Here is a 26,094-nt window from a genome sequence, read left to right on the forward strand (position 1 = left end):
GGCTTCTCTTATGTTCTTATGTGACACAGAGTGTTGGACTGGAGGGGCCACTGGCCTGATCCAACAGGGCTTCTCTTATGTTCTTATGTGACACAGAGTGTTGGACTGGAGGGGCCACTGGCCTGATCCAACATGGCTTCTCTTATGTTCTTATGTGACACAGAGTGTTGGACTGGAGGGGTCATTGGCCTGATCCAACATGGCTTCTCTTATGTTCTTATGTGACACAGAGTGTTGGACTGGAGGGGCCATTGGCATGATCTAACATGGCTCCTCTTATGTTCTTGTGTGACACAGAGTGTTGGACTGGATGAGCCACTGGCCTGATCCAACATGGCTTCTCTTATGTTCTTATGTGACACAGAGTGTTGGACAGGATGGGCCATTGGCCTGATCCAACAGGGCTTCTCTTATGTTCTTATGTTCTCCTTTCTAAGACGGCGGAAAACTATCTGATAAGAGTTCAGACACACACAAACACATGCAGACCCCTTCCCCCCTCCCCCACATACGTCAAAGTTTCTGCTGCGTGTAGACATGTTCCCCCTATTGGAGCCCCAGAAGATGTAATGGAGAGACCCCCCACACACTGCTCATACCCACCAAGATCCCAGAACGGCCAGTGTATCCCATTGGTCCCGGGGCGCCACGCAAGGCCAGCTGCAGGGAAAAAGAGGAAGGAAGGTGTTATACCTTGAGTCACAGGAAGTGGAAACCCTGGGAGGACCCATTGATTATAAAAGGAGAAAGGGGTCTTTCGGATCTAGCACTCATCAAAAGAGACCTCCATCTGAGGAGGAAGGGTTTGAATTCATACTAAAACCTTCATTCTATTAATCTATACCCCGTACAATTTCCTCCTTATAGAATCATAGAGTTGGAAGGGACCTTTAGGGTCATCTAGTTCAACCCCCTGCACAATATAGGAAACTCACACTTTCCCCTACATTCACAGGATCCTCATTGCTGTCAGGTGGCCATCTAGCCTCTGTTGAAAAACCTCCAAGGAAGGAGAGCCCACCAACTCCCGAGGAGGAAGCCTGTTCCACTGAGGAACCGCTCTCATGCTCAGGAATCCTAGAGTTGGAAGGGACCTCCAGGGTCATCTAGTCCAACCCCTTGCACAATGCAGGAAACTCACAAACACCTCCCCCTAAATTCACAGGATCTTCATTGCTGTCAAATGGCCATCTAGCCTCTGTTTAAAAACCTCCAAGGAAGGAGAGCCCACTACCTCCTGAGGAAATTTGTTCCACTGAGGAACCACTCCCACGGTCAGGAATCCTAGAGTTAGAAGGTACCTCTAGGGTCATCTCGTCCAACCCCCTGCACAATGCAGGAAACTCACAAACACCTCCCCCTAAATTCACAGGATCTTCATCGCTGTCAGATGGCCATCTAGCCTCTGTTGAAAAACCTCCAAGGAAGGAGAGCCCACCACCTCCCAAGGAGGAAGCCTGTTCCACTGAGGAACTGCTCTAACGGTCAGGAAGTTCTTCCTTCAGATCTCCTTTCTCCTTCCCACCAATCCTGTTTAGCCACCACCCGTCTGCTGCCTCCTTTGAGTTTTAAAAGATGCATAGTTTTAAAAGGAAGGGGGGGTGACTGCTTGGGACTTCTGAGTTGAAACTTACTACTTAGGTGTCACTGCGTGCTTTTGGTGTCTGCCCACAAAGCTAGCAAATCCCGTGATCACTTCTTGCGATCCCCTCTGCAAGCAGCTCCTTGCTTTACGAAAGAAGCCAGTCGCTGGGGTGACCCGACTGTGACCCCTCGGCAAGACCACCTTTTCTGAAGAAAAGGAGCTACAGAGCAACTCTGGCAGAGGTGCAAATTCCGCTTGGCCTGATGTTGCCTGATGTTGGCCTGATGTTGCGCTTAAGAGGAGCTCTGACGAGGCACCTGTAAGTCAGCTACTCTGGAGCCCGTATCATACCCAACTGTGCAGGTTTGAATAGAATATGCTCACCCAGCAGTTACACCCGTCTCAAAGACCGCAGCAGCAGAACATATATGGACATATGAAGCTGCCTTATACTGAATCGGACCCTTGGTCCATCAAAGTCAGTATTGTCTTCTCAGACTGGCAGCGGCTCTCCACGGTCTCAAGCTGAGGTTTTTCACACCTATTTGCCTGGGCCCTTTTTAGTTGGAGATGCCGGGGATAGAACCTGGGACCTTCTGCTTCCGAAGCAGATGCTCTACCACTGAGCCACCGTCCCTCCCCGGAACACAGCAAGAGCTCAGTAGCGCCACAAAGGCTAACAAAATTCGTGGCAGAGGAGGCGATTTCGTGAGTCAGCGGTCTCCTCTTTAGATGCAGACGGAATGTGACAAGAGCAAGCGTCCAGTAGTGCCTCAGACCAAGGGTGTCAAATGTGCGGCCCAGGGGTTGAATCAGGCCCCGAGCAACTGGCTGTCATCTGCTTCCTTCTCCCTCTTTCTTGCTTCCTTCTGTATAACAGCTTGCTTTGCCAGGCTTGCTCAATCGCACAGGAGCTACAGAGCAAAACCTTCTATTTTCTCCATTGGCTGAGGCTCCTCCCTTGGGGAGGAAGCGGGGGGAAGGCAGCGCTTGCTTTGCCAGGCTTGCTCAATCACACAGGAGCTACAGAGCAAAACCCCCTATTTTCTCCATTGGCTGAGGCTCCTCCCTTGGGGAGGAAGCGGGGGAGAAGGCAGAGCTTGCTTTGCCAGGCTTGCTCAATCGCACAGGAGCTACAGAGCAAAAACCTCTATTTTCTCCATTGGCTGAGGCTCCTCTCTCGGGGAGGAAGTGGGGGGAAGGCAGAGCTTGCTTTGCCAGGCTTGCTCAATCGCACAGGAGCTACACAGCAAAACCTCTATTTTCTCCATTGGTTGAGGCTCCTCCCTTGGGGAGGAAGTGGGGGGGAGAGGCAGAGCTTGCTTTGCCAGGCTCTCTCAACCACACAGCAGAGCTACTGAGCCAAGCCTCTCTTCCTTCTATTGGCTGAGGCTCTTCCTCCTCCTGGTCCCCTGGAGAAGGAAGGATAGAGTCAGAGCTTCCTTTGCTCAGTTCCAAAGGAAGAGATACAAAGAAAGCACCTTTAAGACCATCGAGTGCTAATGTTTTAAGCATGTTTTTAAAGTTTTTTTGCCCTTAAACTTACTGTTTGTCTGTGTCCTTCATAAAGTTTATATCTCTGCTATCTAATCTTAAATTGGCCCAACATGGTCTCATTTATGTCAGATTCGGCCCTCATAGCAAATGGGTTCGACACGCTTGCCTTAGACTAACAAAATTTGAGGCAAGCAATGAGCTTTCGTGAGTCGCTGCTTCAGGTACAGTTAGACAGCGCTTCTTTTTTTTTTAAGAAAAAGCACAGCAGGGACTCATTTGCATATTAGGCCACACCCCCTGATGCCAAGCCATTCCTGCATTCCTTTGCGTTCCTGCTCAGAAACAGCCCTGAAAGCTAGAAGGTGAGTCCCTCTGTCCTTGTATCTTGGAGAGTGGAGTGATTTCAGATGCCAAACGGCAATAGCAGTTGGATGACAACAAAGGATGTGATTGGATGAGGGGTGATCTGCAGAGGGGTCCTAGGCATGGAGAAATCAGCCTTGGCCATGAGACAGGAAACCGAGGTCTCGATTCAGTCCAGGGGGACGCATTGTCTTGAGCTTCATTATCAGTTGCAATTCGGCAGTCCCTCTTTCTAATCTCCCTTTGAAATCCCTTTGTAAGTCAGCACTGGTTTTCGAACATTGCGGTTTCTAATGCCAGACTTACGCTCCTTGATTCTTTGTCGTAAGGATTGGCCAGTTTGTCCAAGATAGAGGGCCTGCAGCCTGCCTAGATCGAGTGAGAATTTCAGGAGGTGGCTGGCAACGGCAACAAGGATTCTGCTAGGGGCGGCAAAAGTGGGAGGGCTTCTAGTGTCCTGGCCCCACTGATGGGCCTCCTGATGGCACCTGGGTTTTTTGGCCACTGTGTGACACAGAGTGTTGGACTGGATGGGCCACTGGCCTGATCCAAGATGGCTTCTCTTATGTTCTTATGTGACACAGAGTGTTGGACTGGATGGGCCACTGGCCTGATCCAAGATGGCTTCTCTTATGTTCTTATGTGACACAGAGTGTTGGACTGGATGGGCCACTGGCCTGACCCAACATGGCTTCTCTTATGTTCTTATGTGACACAGAGTGTTGGACTGGAGGGGCCACTGGCCTGATCCAACATGGCTTCTCTTATGTGACACAGAGTGTTGGACTGGGTGGGCCATTGGCCTGATCCAACAGGGCTTCCCTTATGTTCTTATGTGACACAGAATGTTGGACTGGAGGGGCCACTGGCCTGATCCAACAGGGCTTCTCTTATGTTCTTATGTGACACAGAGTGTTGGACTGGAGGGGCCACTGGCCTGATCCAACATGGCTTCTCTTATGTCCTTATGTCTGGGGCAGTGATGCTCTGTATTCTGGGTGTTTGGGGGGGGCACAGTGGGAGGGCTTCTAGTGTCCTGGCCCCACTGGTGGACCTCCTGATGGCACCTGGTTTTCTTGGCCACTGTGTAACATAGAGTGTTGGACTGGGTGGGCCATTGGCCTGATCCAACATGGCTTCCCTTATGTTCTTATGTGACACAGAATGTTGGACTGGATGGGCCATTGGCCTGATCCAACATGGCTTCTCTTATGTGACACAGAGTGTTGGACTGGATGGGCCATTGGCCTGATCCAACATGGCTTCTCTTATGTGACACAGAGTGTTGGACTGGATGGGCCATTGGCCTGATCCAACATGGCTTCTCTTATGTGACACAGAGTGTTGGACTGGAGGGGCCATTGGCCTGATACAACATGGCTTCTCTTATGTTCTTATGTGACACAGAATGTTGGACTGGAGGGGCCATTGGCCTGATCCAACATGGCTTCTCTTATGTGACACAGAGTGTTGTACTGGATGGGCCATTGGCCTGATCCAACATGGCTTCTCTTATGTGACACAGAGTGTTGTACTGGATGGGCCATTGGCCTGATCCAACATGGCTTCTCTTATGTGACACAGAGTGTTGGACTGGAGGGGCCATTGGCCTGATCCAACATGGCTTCTCTTATGTTTTTATGTTATGGTCTGCTCTAGAGAGGAAACTGCCCTTTCCTTTCTGGATTTAGAATGGCAGCTTCCCCCCACCCACCATCCCCACCCCTTTCTGCAAGGACAGAAAGCACATCTTCTTCTTCGAAGCTCTGAGCTGTGAAGTGAATGGTGGGGAGGTGTTTGTCTCAAATGAAGGGGGTCAGGTCTGCACCACAGATGGGAGTTTCAGATTTCCGCCTGTCCTGTCAGGAGCTGAGCGGCTGCCCAATCAACAAGGCGATGCCGCCAGATGCTAAGTGAGTCTCGCACCAGAGTCCTTTTGTTGAAGGATCCGAGACACGGAGAGGGAACAGAGACGGCAAAGAGAGCGGAAGGTAATTTATTCAGAGGGTCAAGAGCGCTTCTGCCAGGACCTGGGAAAGGCGGGCACGGGGCCAGAAGAGAAAGAACGGGTGCAGGACATCCCAGGACTGCAGGAGGGACCGTGTGCAAATACCTGTTACCGCTGAGAATGGTCGAGAGCGGCAACTGCCTTCCTGGTTGATTTGGGGGGGAATCAGAGTGGGGAAAGAACCCTCATGAAAACACCCAATAGGGCCCGTCTTCTCCTCTTTTGGTGTGGTTTGTGGACTCTTATATGATGATACTGGTTTTATATCCTGCCCTATACGCTGAATCTCAGAGTGGCTCACAATCTCCTTTACCTTCCCCCCCCACCAACAACAGACACCCTGTGAGGTAGGTGGGGCTGAGAGAGCTCTCCCAGAAGCTGCCACAGGAGGTGGTGGAGGCTACAAGCATAGCCAGCTTCAAGAGGGGATTGGATAAAAATATGGAGCAGAGGTCCATCAGTGGCTATTAGCCACTGCATATTATTGGAACTGTCTGGGGCAGTGATGCTCTGTATTCTTGGTGCTTGGGGGGAGGGGGGCAAAGTGGAAGGGCTTCTAGCCCCACTTGTGAACCTCCTGATGGCAACCTCCTGATGGTTTTTTTGCCCACTGTGTGACACAGAGTGTTGGACTAGAGGGGCCACTGGCCTGATTCAACATGGCTTCTCTTATGTTCTTATGTGACACAGAGTGTTGGACTAGATGGGCCATTGGCCTGATCCAACATGGCTTCTCTTATGTTCTTATGAAGAGAGCCAGTTTGGTGTAATGGTTAAGTGCATGGACTCTTATCCGGGAGAACCGGGTTTGATTCCCCACTCCTCCACTTGCACCTGCTGGGATGGCCTTGGGTTAGCCACAGCTCTGGCAGAAGTTATCCTTGAAAGGGCAGCTTCTGGGAGAGCCCTCTCAGCCCTACCCACCTCACAGGGTGTCTGCTGCGGGGGAGGAAGATAAATGAGATTGTGAGCCGCTCTGAGACGCTGAGATTCGGAGTGGAGGGTGGGATATAAATCCAATATCTTCTTCATCATCTTCTTCTTATGTTCTTATGCCCTTTCAAGGACAACTCCTGTGAGAGCTCTGGCTGACCCAAGGCCATTCCAGTGGAGGAGTGGGGAATCAAACCCGGTTCTCCCAGGTAAGAGTCCGCACGCTTCACCACTACACCAAAACGGCTCTCTTGGTATTACATTTTTTGACACACATGGCCCGGCAGGGAGGGATGGTGGCTCAGTGTTAGAGCATCTGCTTGGTAAGCAGAAGGTCCCAGGTTCAATCCCTGGCATCTCCAACTAAAAAGTGTCCAGGCAAGTAGGTGTAAAAGACCTCAGCTTGAGACCCTGGAGAGCCATGAATGGGGCTGTTGCTCAGGGGTAGAGCATCTGCTTGGTAAGCAGAAGATCCCAGGTTCAATCCCCGGCATCTCCAACTCAAAAGGGTCCAGGCAAGTAGGCATGAAGAACCTCAGCTGGAGACCCTGGAGAGCCGCTGCCAGTCTGAGTAGGCAATACTGACTTTGATGGACCGAGAGTCTGATTAAGTAGAAGGCAGCTTCATATGTTCATGGTCTTGTTTACATCAGATCCGGCCCTCCAAAGAAATGAGTTTGACCCCCAGGTCTAGGCCAGGGGTGGCCAACAGTAGCGCTCCAGATTTTTTTTTTCCCCGCGTACAACTCCCATCAGCCCCAGCCATTGGCCATGCTGGCTGGGGCTCATGGGAGTTGTAGGCAAAAAAACCATCTGGAGATCTACCGTTGGCCACCCCTGATCTAGGCAACGGATGTTCCTCATCTAGACCCTAGGCACTTCCTGGTCACAAGAGAGATGTGGGAGGAGCAAAGCAGGGGGGGCGTGGTCTGTCCCAGGCACAGAGTGAGAGATCTGGAAAGTTCTACCTCAGCGGGACTCTCAATTGTGAACGCCCGTGGAGGGACTCCAAGCAGCGGTTGCCTTGGTGGGGAAGGCAGAAGGAGTTGGGGGACCCCGTCCCTTCCAGGTTCCCCTCCTCTGCCCCCCCACTTCAGACTCACCCGGGCCTGCTGGAGGATGGCTTGTGCTTGGGCTTCTTGAGCAGACACCACGGGCCCCTTGTCTCCTCCACTGCTCCCGAAGCGGAACTAGAGAGAAGGACAAAGCAGGAGTCAAGTTTCACCTCGAAGACCAACCACTTTTTATTGAGAACGTCAGCTTTCCTGAGCTCTTAAGCACGCTTTCGTATCTCATTCGTATCTCAGTTTTCTACATAAGGAAAGGTCCCCTGAGCAAGCACCAGTCGTTTCAGAATCTGGGGTGACGTTGCTTTCACAATGTTTTCACGGCAGACTTTTTACGGGGTGGTTTGCCATTGCCTTCCCCAGTCCTCTACGCTTTCCCCCCAGCAAGCTGGGTCCTCATTTGACAAACCTCGGAAGGATGGAAAGCTGAGTCAACCTGGAGCCGGCTACTGAACCAGCTTCCGCTGGGATCGAACTCAGGTCGTGAGCAGAGGGCTCCCACTGCAGTACTGCAGCTTTACCACTCTGTGCCACGGGGCTCTTCTATCGTTATACGCCTGGGCCAAAAAGAGGGCATTTCTTTCTCAAAAGTGTTTTCTCGTCCAACTAATTTACCTTTTAACATGTAGCATACATATCGTTTGCCGTCAAAAGAAAAATACATTCAAATATAGTGGAAGATGGGCTCAGTATACGTAATGAGATAAACAGCCAATATCCCTTATTTGAGTACGTCAATACAGCTAAAAGAGAACTACATTTGCAGTTCCAGTAAGGGTTCAGAGACAGACTGGGAGCAGTCAACAGAGACTGGGAGCAGGCAGCTCACTGTGGGGAGAAAGCTCCTTAGGCCTTATGGGTCTAACAACTCGCATTGGATCCACCCCGCGTGGCCATTCCATCCACAGGTTGGAGCGGACTGGATGCTGTTTTCATCTGAGTTCTGCCACTGAATATATCACACCAGTTCTAACGCTCTACCCCATTCCGTGGAATCCCACCCCCTTCCTCCGGACCCCAACAGTCGTCTACTCTCCACACCCCACTCTGCCCCCCACCCCACCCCCATCCCATCCTCACCGGAAGCATCATGGAGGTGCCAGGAGGTCCAGGGGTACCGTCTGAGCCAGGGAGACCGGGCCGTCCAGAGGCGCCCTGTTGAAGAAAGGAAGATCATAGAATACATGGTTCATGGAAGGTACCTCTATGGTCATCTAGTCCAACCCCCTGCACAATGCAGGAAACTCACAAACACTTCCCCCTAGATTCACAAAATCTTCATTGCCGTCCAATGGTCATCTAGCCTCTGTTTAAAAACCTCCAAGGAAGGAGAGCCCACCACCTCCCAAGAAGGAAGCCTGTTCCACTGAGGAATCGTTCTAATGGTCAGGAAGTTCTTCCTAATGTTGAGCCCGAAACTCTCTTCATAGAATAGAATCACAGAGTTGGAAGGGACCTCCAGGGTCATCTAGTCCAACCCCCTGCACAAAGCAGGAAACGCACAAACACCTCCCCCTAAATTCACAGGATCCTCATTGCTGTCAGATGGCCATCTAGCCTCTGTTTAAAACCTCCAAGGAAGGAGAGCCCACCACCTCCCGAGGAAGCCTGTTCCACTGAGGAACCGCTCTCATGGTCAGGAATCCTAGAGTTGGAAGGGACCTCTGGGGTCATCTAGTCCAACCCCCTGCACAATGCAGGAAACTCACCAACACCTCCCCTTAATTCACAGGATCTTCACTGCTGTCCGATGGCCATCTAGCCTCTGCTTGAAAACCTCCAAGGAAGCAGAGCCCAATACCTCCCGAGGAAGCCTGTTCCACTAAGGAATCGCTCTAACACTCAAGATGTTCTTCCTAATGTTGAGCCGGAAACGCTTTTGATTTAATTTCAACCCCTTGGTTCTGGTCCTGCCTAACGGGGCCGATGGAGGAAAGGAGGGCGAGGGGCTGGCCCGACCTTCACTGCAAGCATGTCACAGTAAATACATTAAAAGGAAACCAGAGAAAGAGAGAAAGATTCAAGTCCAGGAGGCTAGAGGGCCGTCTGACAGAGATGCTGATTCTGTGAATTGCGCACATCATGAGAAGAAGGGCCAGAAGGGCTGTATCAGTGCTTAGTTCGCGTGGCCCTTTCTGACATGCCCAGGGAAATGCCGGTCACCACTTTGGGGTCAGGCAGCAATTTTTTTCCATGCCAGTTGGGAAAGGGACCCCGGTGGGTTTTTGCCCTCTTCTGGGCATGGAGCAGGGACCACTGGGGATTAATACTCCTTCTAAGCTATGGAGTCTCATGAGCAAAAAATCTACTTTGTGAGCTACTGGCACTAAAATTGTGAGCTCCTGCATCAATTAGTTTGCTCTAGAGAGCCAGTTGGGTGTAGTGGTGAAGTGTGCGGACTCTTATCTGGGAGAACCGGGTTTGATTCCCCACTCCTCCACTTGCAGCTGCTGGGATGGCCTGGGGTCAGCCAGAGCTCTCTTATCTGGGAGAACCGGGTTTGATTCCCCACTCCTCCACCTGCAGCTGCTAGAATGGCCTTGGGTCAGCCAGATCTCTCTTATCTGGGAGAACCGGGTTTGATTCCCCACTCCTCCACCTGCAGCTGCTAGAATGGCCTTGGGTCAGCCAGATCTCTCTTATCTGGGAGAACCGGGTTTGATTCCCCACTCCTCTACTTGCACCTGCTGGAATGGCCTTGGGTCAGCCAGAGCTCTCTTATCTGGGAGAATCGGGTTTGATTCCCCCCTCCTCCACTTGCACCTGCTGGAATGGCCTGGGGTCAGCCAGAGCTCTCTTATCTGGGAGAACCGGGATTCCCCACTCCTCCCCTTGCAGCTGCTGGAATGGCCTTGGGTCAGCCAGAGCACTCTTATCTGGGAGAACCGGGTTTGATTCCCCCCTCCTCCACTTGCACCTGCTGGAATGGCCTTGGGTCAGCCACAGCTCTCTTATCTGGGAGAACCAGGTTGGATTTCCCACTCCTCCACTTGCAGCTGCTGGAATGGCCTTGGGTCAGCCAGAGCTCTCTTATCTGGGAGAACCGGGTTTGATTCCCCACTCCTCCACCTGCAGCTGCTAGAATGGCCTTGGGTCAGCCAGATCTCTCTTATCTGGGAGAACCGGGTTTGATTCCCCACTCCACCACCTGCAGCTGCTAGAATGGCCTTGGGTCAGCCAGAGCTCTCTTATCTGGGAGAATCGGGTTTGATTCCCCCCTCCTCCACTTGCAGCTGCTGGAATGGCCTTGGGTCAGCCAGAGCTCTCTTATCTGGGAGAACCGGGTTTGATTCCCCCCTCCTCCACTTGCACCTGCTGGAATGGCCTTGGGTCAGCCATAGCTCTCTTATCTGGGAGAACCGGGTTGGATTCCCCACTCCTCCACTTGCAGCTGCTGGAATGGCCTTGGGTCAGCCAGAGCTCTCTTATCTGGGAGAACCGGGTTGGATTCCCCACTCCTCCACTTGCAGCTGCTGGAATGGCCTTGGGTCAGCCAGAGCTCTCTTATCTGGGAGAACCGGGTTGGATTCCCCCCTCCTCCACTTGCACCTGCTGGAATGGCCTTGGGTCAGCCATAGCTCTCTTATCTGGGAGAACCGGGTTGGATTCCCCACTCCTCCACTTGCAGCTGCTGGAATGGCCTTGGGTCAGCCAGAGCTCTCTTATCTGGGAGAACTGGGTTGGATTCCCCACTCCTCCACTTGCAGCTGCTGGAATGGCCTTGGGTCAGCCATAGCTCTCTTATCTGGGAGAACCAGGTTTGATTCCCCACTCCTCCACTTGCAGCTGCTGGAATGGCCTTGGGTCAGCCAGAGCTCTCTTATCTGGGAGATCCGGGATTCCCCCCTCCTACACTTGCACCTGCTGGAATGGCCTTGGGTCAGCCAGAGCTCTCTTATCTGGGAGAACCAGGTTTGATTCCCCACTCCTCCACTTGCAGCTGCTGGAATGGCCTTGGGTCAGCCATAGAGCTTTTATCTGGGAGAACCGGGTTGGATTCCCCCCTCCTCCACTTGCAGCTGCTGGAATGGCCTTGGGTCAGCCACAGCTGTGGCAGAGGTTGTCCTTGAAAGGGCAGCTGCTGTGAGAGCCCTCTCCAGCCCCACCCACCTCACAGGGTGTCTGTTGTGGGGGAGGAAGGGAAAGGAGATTGAGAGCCGCTCTGAGACTCTTCGGAGTGGAGGGCGGGATATAAATCCAATATCTTCATCTACCTCACAGGGTGTCTGTTGTGGGGGAGGAAGGGAAAGGAGATTGTGAGCCGCTCTGAGACTCTTCAGAGTGGAGGGTGGGATATAAATCCAATATCTTCATCTACCTCACAGGGTGTCTGTTGTGCGGGAGGAAGGGAAAGGAGATTGTGAGCCGCTCTGAGACTCTTCGGAGTGGAGGGCGGGATATAAATCCAATATCTTCATCTACCTCACAGGGTGTCTGTTGTGGGGGAGGAAGGGAAAGGAGATTGTGAGCCGCTCTGAGACTCTTCAGAGTGGAGGGCGGGATATAAATCCAATATCTTCATCTACCTCACAGGGTGTCTGTTGTGGGGGAGGAAGGGAAAGGAGATTGTGAGCCTCTCTGAGACTCTTCGGAGTGGAGGGCGGGATATAAATCCAATATCTTCTTCTGTGGCCATTTTTCCTGAACTTAGACGAAGATGTTTGAATCAGAGGCTAAGAAACTGTGAGCGTATGCTAACTCAGTTGAGAGGGAACACTGCTGGGGATGCATATGTGCGGGGGAGGTGTTTCCTGCATTGTGCAGGGGATTGGACTAGTTGACCCCTGGAGGTCCCTTCCAACTCTATGGTTCTTAGGCAACGGCAAAGGAAAGGTCTCCTGTGCAAGCACCAGTCGTTTCCGACTCAGGGGTGATGTTGCTTTCACAACGTTTTCACAGCAGACCTTTTTACGGGGTGGTTTGCCATTGCCTTCCCCAGTCATCTACACTTTCCCCCCAGCAAGCTGGGGACTCATCTGACCGACCTCGGAAGGATGGAAGGCTGAGTCAACCTGGAGCCGGCTACCTGAACCAGCTACCGTTGGGGATCAAACTCAAGTTGCGAGCAGAGGGCTCTGGCTGCAGTACTGCAGCTTTACTACTCTGCGCCACGGGGCTCTTAACTCGCTAACACCTCCCCCTAATTTCACAGGGATGTTATATGTTTGGTGCATGATCACGCTACGTGATAAGAATGGCCTTTGTGACTGATGATTTAAATGCAATCACAATATATTTGAAAGAACGAGAGGAGAGGCTGCTGAGGACTCCTCCTGAGACCTTCTGCGAGCCGCGCAGATGCCCTGCCACACAGCCGCAGCCCCTCCCCAAACAGTCGTCTCCTCCACCTGTCCCGACATCACCCAAGGGCAGTGCTCCCTTTCCACACCCAGCTTGTGCCAGGGGCGAGCTCTTCTTTAGGGCAAATGCCCTGCCGCTGGCCGCACTCACCCTCTCGCCAGGGTCGCCGGGAGGTCCGGGTGGGCCGTGGGTGCCCGGCGGCCCACTGATGCCCTGCAGAGGAGAAAAAAAAGGAAGAGCACCCGTTCAGCAAAAGGGGGCAGGAGATGGAGAGCCTGCCTCACCAGCCGCTTGCCCTCCCTCCTCCGGTCACAGCACAGCCCCCAGACTCTTACCGGAGGTCCTTCAGGGCCAGGGGGACCTTCTACCAGCATCCCCTGAAAAGAAAGAGGGAGAAAGACGCAAACACCAGGGTGGGTTAGGAAGCCAAGGCGGGCAGCGGCCCCCTCCTCCTCCTCCAGCTCTGGGCCAGAAAAACGTTCCCTCTCTCTCTCTAACTTCCCCTGAAAGAGACTGTTGTTTGTACCCCCCAGAGGGAAGAGGCTGCGATTTCAGGGCTATTCTGAGATAAGCGCTCTCTGAGCATCGAAACAAGGAATTCCAGCACCTTGGAGCCGCGCAGAGGGACCTGCGGTCATTCCTAGGTCACTGAGCCTTCCCAGAGAATTTCTGCCTGCCACCCAGCGGAGAAAGAAGTGCCAGAGACAGCCTGAAGTCAGCAGCTCTCATCTCAGCCCCAAACCTCCTCAAGAATATGGGAGCGCGGAAGAAGGGGGAGTCCAGAATGGGCTGTTATCCCAAGACAACATCAGGTGGTGCCAACTGGCTCTTCGGCAATGAACGGAAGGGGCAGGAACAGAGTGAGAACCGGTGCCGGGGAGTGAATTAGAATCAAGCCCCACTCTACCACGGGTTCAAGTCCCCACTGTGCCACAGAAGCTCCCCAGCATACCAATCACAGACTCCCAGCCTAATCTACCTCACAAGATTGGTGGCGGCTGCAAACATACACAGCTTTCACTGGATAAGCATCTGGAGCAGAGGTCCATCAGTGGCTCTCAGTCACAGGGTATTGTTGGAACTCTCTGTCTGGGGCAGTGATGCTCTGTCTTCTGCATCCAGAATGCTCTGTATTCTGCATACTGGCCTCACCGATGGACCTCCTGATGGCACCTGGGTTTTTTGGCCACCGTGTGACACAGAGTGTTGGACTGGATGGGTTGTTGGCCTGATCCCACATGGCTTCTCTTATGTTTTTATGTCTGGGGCAGAGATGCTCTGTATTCTTGGTGTTTGGGGTGGTGGTGGGGAAACAGTGGGAGGGCTTCTAGTGTCCTGGCCCCACTGATGGACCTCCTGATGGCACCTGGGTTTTTTGGCCACTATATGACACAGAGTGTTGGACTGGATGGGCCATTGGCCTGATCCAACATGGCTTCTATTGTGTTCTTATGTGACACAGAGTGTTGGACTAGATGGGCCATTGGCCTGATCCAACATGGCTTCTATTGTGTTCTTATGTGACACAGAGTGTTGGACTAGATGGGCCATTGGCCTGATCCAAATGGCTTCTCTTATTTTTTTATGTCTGGGGCAGGGATGCTCTGTATTCTTGGTGTTTGAGGTGGGGGGGGGGAACAGTGAGAGGGCTTCTAGTGCCTTGGCCCCACTGATGGACCTCCTGATGGCCCCTGAGATTTTTGGCCACTGTGTGACACAGAGTGTTGCACTGGAGGGGCCATTGGCCTGCTCCGACATGGCTTTTCTTCTGTTCTTATGTGACACAGAGTGTTGGACTGGATGGGCCATTGGACTGATCCAACATGGTTTCTCTTGTGTTCTTCTGTGACACAGAGTATTGGACTAGATGGGCCACTGGCCTGATCCAACATGGCTTCTCTTATGTTTTTATGTCTGGGGCAGGGATGCTCTGTATTCTTGGTGTTTGAGGTGGGGGGGAAACAGTGAGAGGGCTTCTAGTGCCTTGGCCCCACTGATGGACCTCCTGATGGCCCCTGAGTTTTTTGGCCACTGTGTGACACAGAGTGTTGGACTGGAGGGGCCATTGGCCTGGTCCGACATGGCTTTTCTTCTGTTCTTATGTGACACAGAGTGTTGGACTGGATGGGCCATTGGGCTGATCCAACATGGCTTCTCTTGTTTTCTTATGTGACACAGAGTGTTGGACTGGATGGGCCATTGGCCTGATCCAACAGGGCTTCTCTTATGTTCTTATGTGACACAGAGTGTTGGACTGGATGGGCCACTGGCCTGATCCAACAGGGCTTCTCTTATGTTCTTATGTGACACAGAGTGTTGGACTTGATGGGCCATTGGCCTGATCCAACAGGGCTTCTCTTATGTTCTTATGTGACACAGAGTATTGGACTGGAGGGGCCATTGGCCTGATCCAACATGGCTTCTCTTATGTTCTTATGTGACACAGAGTGTTGGACTGGATGGGCCATTGGCCTGATCCAACATGGCTTCTCTTATGTGACACAGAGTGTTGGACTGGATGGGCCATTGGCCTGATCCAACATGGCTGCTGTTATGTTCCTATAAAATTGTGAACTGGAATTTGTGCACACCACATGACTCTGAAGTAAGAATGTGGAGCAGAGGTGGGGGCAGGGATAAGTTTCTAGCTCTCTTCTTAGTAGAGAAGACATGCTTTCAGCCTTTGGGTTAGGTAGGCATTTTTAATAGTCTTGTATGGATAGAAGATACAACTTGAAGAAGACAACCTTCTGCCAGCGATGCCAGCTGCCAACTGAGATTGGCATTTCAGACCCTGACTTGATCGTCCCCCTCCCTTCTGACACATGGAGGGTGGCAACAAGAGACAGGGGCTTCTTTGTGGTGGCACCTCAGGGATGCCATTAACTCCTCTGAAGTTTCAAGAGCTAGGTGAGAACTCCTTTATTTGCCCAGGCTCTGGCGGCTCTGACATGGGCATCCTGCCTCACATAAATGGGCATCCTGCCTCACATGAATGCACCTGCTACCAAATCAGACCCTGAGTCCATCAAAGTCAGTATTGTCTACTCAAACTGGCAGCGGCTCTTCAGGGTCTCCAGCTGAGGTCTTTCACGCCTATTTGCCTGGACCCTTTTCAGTTGGAGATGCCGGGGATTGAACCTGGGACCTTCTGCTTACCAAGCAGAAGCTCTATCACTGAGCCACTGTCCCTCCCTAAAGTCAGTCTTGTCTACTCAGACTGGCAGCGGCTCTCCAGGGTCTGAAGCTGAGGTCTTTCACACCTATTTGCCTGGACCCTTTTTAGTTGGAGATGCCGGGGATTGAACCTGGGACCTTCTGCATGCCAAGCAGAGGCTCTGCCACTGAGCCACAGCCCTTCTCCTTTAGTCTCCAGAGTCTCAGGCTGAGGTCTTTCCCATCACCTCCTGCCTGGTCCTTCTAAGGGGAGATACCGGGGATTGAACCTGGGACCTTCTTCATGCCAAGCAGAGGCTCTGCCACTGAGCTACGGCTCCTCTCCGTGGCTCTCCAGGGTCTCAGGCCGAGGTCTTTCCCATCACCTCCTGCCTGGTCCTTCTAAGGGGAGATGCCGGGGATTGAACCTGGGACCTTCTGCATGCCAAGCAAAGGCTCTGCCAATGAGCTACGGCCCCTCTCCGTGGCTCTCCAGGGTCTCAGGCCGAGGTCTTTCGCATCACCTCCTGCCTGGTCCTTCTAAGGGGAGATGCCGGGGATTGAACCTGGGACCTTCTGCATGCCAAGCAGAGGCTCTGTCATTGAGCTACGGCCCCTCTCCATGGCTCTCCAGGGTCTCAGGCTGAGGTCTTTCCCATCACCTCCTGCCTGGTCCTTCTAAGGGGAGATGCCGGGGATTGAACCTGGGACCTTCTGCATGCCAAGCAGAGGCTCTGCCAATGAGCTATGGCCCCTCTCCGGGGCTCTCCAGGGTCTCAGGCCGAGGTCTTTCCCATCACCTCCTGCCTGATCCTTCTAAGGGGAGATGCCGGGGATTGAACCTGAGACCTTCTGCATGCCAAGCAGAGGCTCTGCCACTGAGCTACGGCTCCTCTCCGGGGTCTCAGGCCGAGGTCTTTCCCATCACCTCCTGCCTGCTCCTTCTAAGAGGAGGTGCCGGGGATTGAACCTGGGACCTTCTGCATGCCAAGCAGAGGCTCTGCCACTGAGCTACGGCTCCTCTCCGTGGCTCTCCAGGGTGTCTGGCCGAGGTCTTTCCCATCACCTCCTGCCTGGTCCTTCTAAGGGGAGATGCCGGGGATTGAACCTGCATGCCAAGGAGAGGCTCTACCACTGAGCCACCATCCCTCCCCAGTACTAATCTCAGCGCCACACTTTTTCCTGATAAACAGCGCCTCACACAGTCCTCCTAGTTATAGCTCCCCTACCCAGTCCTACTAAGAGAAAGCTCCGTGTCCATTGCCCTCCGCCCCCCAGTCCGGGACCAGACCTTTCCGTGGGACTTACCGGTTCGATGACCGCCGGCTCCCCCTTCTCTCCTTTGTAGCCGCGGGCTCCTCGCACTGCCTGTGGGTGACACACATGTAACCGGAAAGAGAGGTCCGGTCAGTATAGTGGAGCCTCCCCGCCACACCCCTCATCCCCCCAGGCCTCCTCATCCGGACAGAGGTAGTTCCATTCTTGGAGGGCCTCCAACTTATGCGCTTCCTCTCTTTTTTGGCATCTGGTAAGTTCTGCTACTTGTTTTCAGGTGTGTCGCTTTTAACATTCTTGTTAGGGCTGAGGACCTCCAAGTCCACGAGCGGGCCAGGCCTCTCTGGATCTGGGGCGGGTGGGTGGGTTTCAGGGCTCCCAAGGGAGGGGGCCCTTCATATCAACCCCTTTCTTGCCGGCTCCAACCAAGGTGACCCAGGGGCTGGGGGCCACGGTTGGCCTGTGGTTTTCGTGCACTTCAGAATGCCCTGATTTGTTTGGACCTGTGTGCACCCCTTTGCACGCCCTCTTCCCATGAGCACAATTCAGGCCCCCCCGCCCCCCAAGTTGAAAGGCTTCCCCCAATCTGGTCACGAGAACTTCAGTCCAAGAACAACCTGATTTCTTTATTGTCAAGCCACAACCGTAGGGTTTTCTAGGCTAGAGATTTGCCACGGCTTGCCTGAGCCTCAGGACCCGGGGTTTCGTTGGGTAGACTTGCCATTCCCCAGGTGGGGGCAGGGGACCCCCTGGTTTGAAGGCCCTCCCCCCGCTTCAGGGTCATCAGGAAGCTGGACGGGGATGGGAGGGAAATATCTGCTAGGCACTCCATTATTCCCTACAGAGACCAATCCCCATAGGGTATAACGGAGAATTGCCGTGGGTATATGGGGCTCTCAGGGAGCTGTTTTTTGAGGAAGAGGCACCAAACTTGCAGCATAGCATCCCGTACCTCTCCTCAAAGGGCCCTCCAAGTTTCAAATGGATTGAACTAGGGGGTCCAATTCTATGAGCCCCCAAAGAAGGTGCTCCCTTCCTTCATAATTTCCAATGGAGGGAAGGTATTTGAAAGGAGTGCAGTCCCTTTAAATGTGATGGTCAGAACTCCCTTGGGAGTTCAATTCTGCTTGTTACAACCTGGCTGCTGGCTCCACCCCCGAACTCTCCTGTCTCCACCCCCCCCCCAAGTCTCCTGGCTCCGCCCCCCAAGTCCCCAGATAGTTCTTGAGTTGGACTTGGCAACCCTACCGTTGTGGGTCTCCCCTCCAAATGCCAGGTGGGGCTGGCTCTGCTTAGCTTCTGAGATCGGATATGATTAGGCTAAACGGGGGGCCTTCCAGGGCAGGGCAAAAATTGATTCGGGGAGGCGCAAGACTAAATGCCGAATTAAAGAGAAAGGCACTCTCAAAATAAAGAACTGGGTTGAAATTCTGCTGCTAAATACATGGAGATAGATCCTAGAGTTTTAGAATCGTAGAATCCTAGAGTTGGAAGGATCATCTAGTCCAACCCCCTGCTCAATGCAGGAAACTCACAAACACCTCTCCCTAAATTCACAGGATCTTCATCGCTGGCAGTTGGCCATCTAGCCTCTGTTGAAAAACCTCCAAGGAAGGAGAGCCCACCGCCTCCCGAAGGAGGAAGCCTGTTCCACTGAAGAACCGCTCTAACGGTTAGGAAGTTCTTCCTAATGTTGAGCCGGAAACTCTTCTGGTTTAGAATAATAGAGTTGGAAGGGACCTCCAGGGTCATCTAGTCCAACCCCCTGCTCAATGCAGGAAACTCACAAACGCCTCCCCCTAAATTCACAGGATCTTCATCGATGTCAGGTGGCAATCTAGCCTCTGTTGAAAAACCTCCCAGGGAGGAGAGCCCACCACCTCCCGAGGAAGCCTGTTCCACTGAGGAACCGCTCTAACGGTCAGGAAGTTCTTCCTAATGTTGAGCCGGAAACTCTTTTGATTGAATTTCAACCCGTTGGTTCTGGTCCTACCTTCCGGGGCCACAGAAAACAATTCCACACCATCCTCTAGAGGACAGCCCTTCAAGTACGTGAAGATGGTGATCCTATCACCTCTCAGCCGCCTCCTCTCCAGGCTAAACATCCCCAGCTCCTTCAACCTTTCCTCAGAGGACTTGGTCTCCAGACCCCTCACCATCTTCGTCGCCCTCCTCTGGATCTGTTCCAGTTTGCCTAGATCCTTAAAATGTGGTGCCCAAAACTGAACACAAGACTCCAGGTAAGGAGCAAGATCACTCTCACAGTGCATGTAACAGAAAATCCTAGATGGCATAGAGTGGCATCTAGGGTCCGACTCAGGAAATATCTGGGGACCTTGGGGGGGGAGCGAGGAGCAAGGTTGTGATAAGCACAATAGAACTCCACAGGGAATTCTGGCCATCGCATTGAAAGGGGCCACACACCTTTGAAATGCCTTCCCTCGACTGGGAATAATGAAGGCTAGGGCACCTTCTTTGAGGGCTCATAGACTTGGACCTCTTGGTCCAATCTTTTTGAAACTTGGAGGGTGTTTTGAGGAGAGGCATCGGATGCTATGCTGTAGATTTGGTGCCTCTATCTCAAAAAACAGCCCCCCCCCACAAGCCCAAGATACCCACAGATCAATTCTCCATTAAACCTTACGGGAATCGGTCTCCATAAAGAATAATGGAGTGCCCAGCAGACATTTCCCCACACACACACTTTCTGATGATCCTGAAGGGAGGGGGAGAGGGCCTCCAAACCGGGGGATCCCCTGGCCCCACCTGGGGATTGGCAACCCTAGGCCAAAGCTAGATCAGTCTGGGCAAGGTGGGACCGCTCGTGTGTTGGGGGGGGGGGTCTCCACCTCCCAGAGAGGTCTGTGTAGAAGTGGGGTGCAGGACACAAATATTCTGACTTTAGACCTCACTCAAACTGGACAGAGGACGCTACAGAACTACCAACAGATACATTTTCACCTTTGGTTTTGTGATGCCCTGTTTGAAATAGGAAGAGATCCAGGAGATTTTGGCCCATTTGGAGGTCTCTCTTCTGAATCAGAGGGGCCAAATCCTGTTTTATCCTAAGGGGGTGCCCCCCCCAAAAGGCAGCAAAATGGGGTCTTCCCACCTCCCCAAAACCCCCTTCCAGTTCCAGATCTTCGGGATTCCTGTACACAAACCTGTGGAGACGAGGTCTACGGGGGGAGACATTGAGAGGTGGGGGCACCCTTCCAAGGTGGTAGCGTGGCCTGCGAATTACCGTGTCCCATTTGGGAGCTTCTGCCCGTCCCCCAAATCGGTAACTGAGGCTAGCGCTAGAACCATCCTTGGAGGAGGGCGGGGGGGGACATGAGAATGACATCACAAAAGCCGAAGGAAGCACTGAAGGGACTCAGCACTTCAGTTGCTGGGATGGGAACCTATGAAGAATGGAGGGTGATGACATCACAGGAAGTGACTTTTTGAAGGAAAGTGATGACATCATGGGAAAGAGAAATCAAGTAATCGGGAATCCCTCAAAACAAAACAGCTGAAAATGGATAACACAGTCACCCTGTGGCAAGCATAAACCACAAACAGCAGCCAGAAAGGAGGACAGGAGAACAGAGATTTGGGGGTCCCTATTGCAAACAGGAAGTGGCCTTGCATGGCAAAGGAAGTAGCCCCTCCCCCACAGTGATCGCAGGAAATGAACATAACATAAGAGAAGCCATGTTGGATCAGCCAACGTCTGACAGGAAATGACCCAGAGCCAGCCAGAAAAGGGCAACATTGAACAGGAAGCAGCAAAAACCATAGCTACAGCCACACAATGACAAAATGGCGGAAACTGCTGCGGCACGACAAACTGCAGATTGCAACTACACACACAGATGACTGAACAGGGACAGACGTTGCAACTCAGCAGCCAGCGGCACCAACGAAATTAAGGCAACGCTGTTAACAATTAGATAAAAGAATACTGGCTGTACACATCACAGGCCATCAGCCAATCAGGATGGCAGCCAACAGCAAGAGGAAGTGACATCACACGACTGCAACAAACAGGGAGCAGGTCCTCGAGAGAGGAAGACAGTGTCACCATGACAACGGGGGAAAGGAAGGGTGGTGCCCACAGACTTACGCCTCCGCTGTGTGGGGTCTTGGCTGAGAGCGCTGGGCCCAGCTCAGACGGCTCTGCCCCCTCTCCGTAATTAGCACGGCCATATGTATACTCCAGCCCCACTCTGGGCACTTCTTCTTCTGTGAACACTTCCTCCTCAGCATGGTGGGGGCCAGACACTTCCTCCTGATGCCCCCGCAAGACAGGAACCCAACAACACGTTACAGGAGACCATGGTGCCAAGCCCCACACCCACATCCTTTGCCCAAGAAAAATTAGCTCAGCGTTCAGCTCAGCACCAGAGAACCCAATCCTTGCCACCAGAGACAAAAGCCAGCCACAACATGGCTGTCCCAAAATGGCCGCCGCCAGAGCCAAACACAAAATGGCTGCCACACAGTAAAGGTTTTGGTGGCAGCTGCTGCCAAGCCAACGATTTTTTAAAAATCTACACAAGCCGGTCAAATTTCCAGTGGCCAATCAGAGGCCCTCCTGGGCAAAAGCCACACTTAGTCCTGCCCATTTTCTAAAAAGATAGGTGTCAGCGGGCACCCTCTCTGGGTCCCCTGCACTAGCACCTCTCCCCCTCCAATCTCATGCCAAGGGTGGGGGCATTTACCTCTCCCTGGGGCGAAGAGGGTGCAGGAGGGGATGCCCCCGCTGTGGGGCTCTCGTCCCAATAGGTGCCTTCGGCGTCTGGTGGGAGGGTGTAGTCAGGGTATTCGTGAACCCCCCAGGATTCCTCTGTGGGTAGCGGACCCACGTCCTTGGGGTGTGGGTGGAGGCGGGTTGGTTACCAAATGAGCACAGGTGGCGGTGAAAGGATTGAAAGCCAAGGAGGTGTAAGGAACATAAGTTGGGGTTGTGTGGATGTGCACAAGGCGGTTGGTGCGTTTGAGAGAGAATGGAGGGGAGGGTGGAAGGGAGTAGAGAGGGCAGAAAACAGGAGAGAGAGGGTGGGAGGGGGGAGAGCAAGAAAGGGAGGGAGGAGAGAGAAGGAGGGAGAGAATGGGAAGGAGAGGGGGAGGGGAGAGAGGGAGGGAGGGAGGGAGAGGGGCGAGAAAGAGGGAGAGAGCGAGGGGGAGGGAGAGAATGGGAAGGAGAGGGAGAGGGGAGAGAGGGAGGGAGAGAGAGAGGGGGAGGGAGGGAAGGAGAGGGAGAGAGGGAAGGAGAACGGGAGAGGGAGGGAGAGGGGTGAGAGAGGGGGAGGGAGAGAGAGAGAGGGGGAAGGAGAGGGGGAGATAGGAAGGGAAGGAGAGAGGGGTGAGAGGTGGAGGGAGAGGGGCGGGAGAGAGAGGGAAGGAGAGGGAAGGAGAGGGGGAGGGAGAGAGAGAGAGGGAAGGAGAAGGGGAGAGGGAAGGAGAGAAAGGGAAGGAGAAAGGGAGAGGGAGGAAGGAGAGGGGCGAGAGGGGGAGGGAGAGAGAGGGAAGGAGAGGGGGAGATAGGGAGGGAAGGAGAGAGGGGGAGGGAGAGGGGGGGAGAGAGAGGGAAGGAGAGGGGGAGATAGGGAGGGAAGGAGAGAGGGGCGAGAGGGGGAGGGAGAGGGGGAGAGGGGGGAGAGAGAGGGAAGGAGAGGGGGAGGGAAGGAGAGAGGGGTGAGAGGGAGAGGGGCAAGAGGGAGAGAGAGGGAAGGAGAGGGGGAGATAGGGAGGGAGAAGGGGGAGAGAGAGGGGAGAGAGAGAGTGAAGGAGAGAGGGGGAGGGAGGGAAGGGGAGGGGGAGATAGGGAGGGAGAAGGGGGAGAGAGAGGGGAGAGAGAGAGTGAAGGAGAGAGGGGGAGGGAGGGAAGGGGAGGGGGAGATAGGGAGGGAGAAGGGCGAGAGAGAGGGGAGAGAGAGAGTGAAGGAGAGAGGGAGAGAGAGGGAAGGAGAGGGGGAGATAGGGAGGGAGAAGGGGGAGAGAGAGGGGAGAGAGAGAGTGAAGGAGAGAGGGGGAGGGAGGGAAGGGGAGGGGGAGATAGGGAGGGAGAAGGGCGAGAGAGAGGGGAGAGAGAGAGTGACAGAGAGAGGGGCGAGAGGGGGAGGGAGAGAGAGGAAAAGAGAGGGAAGGAGAGGGGAAGATAGGGAGGGAGAAGGTGGAGAGAGAAGGAGGGAGAGAGAGAGGGAGGGAGAGGAGGAGAGGGAGGGAGAGAGAGAGGGAGGGGGAGACACACACACATACACACAGAGAATATAATTAGTATAAACATGTTCTCTTGTGCCCTGGAAGCAGAAAAGGAGGATTTCCCATCCGAGATCATTTTCCCACCATGGAGCAAATTGATCTTGGGGTGGGGGCAGAACCATACACCATGCTGGGATAAAGAAGCCAGCCTTGTATGGGGGGGGTCCGTGTTTGGGAAGGGAGCTGCAAGAGAAATGCAGAGCCAAAACTTGGAAGGCCGTGGTCCGATCCTGCCCAGCTCAACGGGGAGCGTCGTATTCACAAGTCTCCTGGCTCTGTCTGCTCATTTCCCTTGCCTGGGACGGCTTCCCAATGGCCCATATTTCGGGAACATGCATGACAATGAATGGAGACACACGGATGGGAGGGGAGACACACGGAGACGTGGATACAGAAGGGGTGTTTGGGGGGAGGGCGGTGTCCCCGGCCCTCCCCCAGGATCCCAGGCTGTGCCCCGCACCAGCCTGCATCCTTTCCTCTCGCTCTACCTGCTGGTAGCTGTTGCCCGGACTCCGGACTCCCCCAGTGCCGGCGTAGGCCTGGTTCCCGCTTTTGCCCAGGGAGGTTTTCGTGGCGGAGGATTTGCCCGCCGAAGTCGCCTTGGCACTGCTGCTGCCCCCGCTGTAGGACTTCCCGTTGCCTGAGGGGGACTTCCCATTTCCGGGATACTTCCCATTGTTAGGGGACTTCCCATTGCTGGGATATTTCGCGTTACTGGGGTACTTCCCGTTTTTGGTCCCCGCCTTGGCATAGGTGGGCGACGTGCCCATTAGCTGGCGTTTCTGGGGCTGCTTCGTTTTGGGTTTGGTGGGGGCCTTGGCCGCTTTCTAGTGACGACGGCGGTGGAGGAAGAGGTGAAGGTCATGATGGAGGTCGTGGTGGTGATGGTGATGATGATGATGAGATGGATGATGAAGAAGAGAAACAACAGACACAGGAAGCAAAGACAAACAGGGCTGTGAGTCCAGAAGCAGAGAGAGCCCAGGGGCTGGGTGACCCCCCCCTCCCAAGCCAGCCCCCCCGCTCATTCCCACCATATCTGCCCCCCCCCCACGTCCTTCTGAAGACCAGGCCACAGAGTTTGGCCAGAACATCTCATGCATTCAGCAGAGCCTGAGCCTGCCCTGCCTCTGCCCATGTGCAGAGTGCGCTGCTCTTATCAGTGAGTCACGAGAGCCAACGCTTTACTCAGCTATCATCAACTCATAAAAATGCTGTGCCCAATCAGGAGGCCCCACTGGTGGATCTCCTGATGGTTCCTGGGTTTTGGCCGCTGTGTGACACAGAGTGTTGTACTGGATGGGCCATTGGCCTGATCCAGCATGGCTTCTCTTATGTTCTTATGTGACACAGAGTGTTGGACTGGATGGGCCATTGGCCTGATCCAACATGGCTTCTATTATGTTCTTATGTGACACAGAGTGTTGGACTGGATGGGCCATTGGCCTGATCCAACATGGCTTCTCTTATGTTCTTATGTGACACAGAGTGTTGGACTGGATGGGCCATTGGCCTGATCCAACATGGCTTCTATTATGTTCTTATGTGACACAGAGTGTTGGACTGGATGGGCCATTGGCCTGATCCAACAGGGCTTCTCTTATGTTCTTATGTGACACAGAGTATTGGACTGGATGGGCCATTGGCCTGATCCAACATGGCTTCTATTATGTTCTTCTGTGACACAGAGTGTTGGACTGGAGGGGCCACTGGCCTGATCCAACAGGGCTTCTCTTCTGTTCTTATGTGACACAGAGTGTTGGACTGGATGGGCCATTGGCCTGATCCAACAGGGCTTCTCTTATGCTCTTATGTGACACAGAGTGTTGGACTGGATGGGCCATTGGCCTGATCCAACAGGGCTTCTCTTATGCTCTTATGTGACACAGAGTGTTGGACTGGATGGCCCATTGGCCTGATCCAACATGGCTTCTCTTATGTTCTTATGTGACACAGAGTGTTGGACTGGATAGGCCATGGCCTGATCCAACATGGCTTCTCTTATGTTCTTATGTGACACAGAGTGTTGGACTGGATGGGCCACTGGCCTGATCCAACAGGGCTTCTCTTATGTTCTTATGTGACACAGAGTGTTGGACTGGAGGGGCCACTGGCCTGATCCAACATGGCTACTCTTATGTTCTTATGTGACACAGAGTGTTGGACTGGAGGGGCCATTGGCCTGATCCAACAGGGCTACTCTTATGTTCTTATGTGACACAGAGTGTTGGACTGGAGGGGCCACTGGCCTGATCCAACATGGCTACTCTTATGTTCTTCTGTGACTCAGAGTGTTGGACTGGAGGGGCCACTGGCCTGATCCAACAGAGCTTCTCTTATGTTCTTATGTGACACAGAGTGTTGGACTGAATGGGCCATTGGCCTGATCCAACAGGGCTTCTCATGTTCTTAACTCAACGGTTGCCTCCCAGTGATTTTTTTGCTCTTTCAGGGTTCAATTTCTGTGCAGCTGTTTTTAGCTTCACCATGTGCTAACGACTCTTCATTTCATGTTTTCGCTGGGACACGCTGCTGCTGTTGTTGGAAGGGGACTTGGAAAGGTTGATTAAGAGAGCGACGTGCAAAGTGTTTTAAATAAATAGAGTCCATTCGAAGAAATCAAGAGGGCCCTGTCTCTTCTGCAAGCCCGTAAAAGCTGC

General features: G+C 53.4%; 1 protein-coding gene and 1 non-coding gene across 2 annotated transcripts in view; both read right to left on the reverse strand.

Moving 5' to 3' along the window:
- LOC132590903 (collagen alpha-1(V) chain-like) overlaps positions 1 to 26,094 on the reverse strand; it is a gene marked incomplete at both ends in the record, with an annotated part of 136,449 nt that overhangs the window by 85,217 nt on the left and 25,138 nt on the right. The window contains 9 exon segments of the mRNA XM_060263828.1: positions 604 to 660; positions 7,490 to 7,576; positions 8,534 to 8,608; positions 12,905 to 12,967; positions 13,090 to 13,131; positions 17,219 to 17,278; positions 21,294 to 21,458; positions 21,892 to 22,038; positions 23,923 to 24,261. Of these exon segments, the coding sequence (XP_060119811.1) occupies positions 604 to 660; positions 7,490 to 7,576; positions 8,534 to 8,608; positions 12,905 to 12,967; positions 13,090 to 13,131; positions 17,219 to 17,278; positions 21,294 to 21,458; positions 21,892 to 22,038; positions 23,923 to 24,261 (1,035 nt within the window).
- On the reverse strand, positions 2,151 to 2,217 carry TRNAP-CGG (transfer RNA proline (anticodon CGG)). Its single transcript has one exon. It is a non-coding gene; the product is annotated as a tRNA-Pro (tRNA).

Source organism: Heteronotia binoei, unplaced genomic scaffold (assembly GCF_032191835.1).
Source record: "Heteronotia binoei isolate CCM8104 ecotype False Entrance Well unplaced genomic scaffold, APGP_CSIRO_Hbin_v1 ptg001113l, whole genome shotgun sequence".
NCBI lineage: Eukaryota > Metazoa > Chordata > Lepidosauria > Squamata > Gekkonidae > Heteronotia > Heteronotia binoei.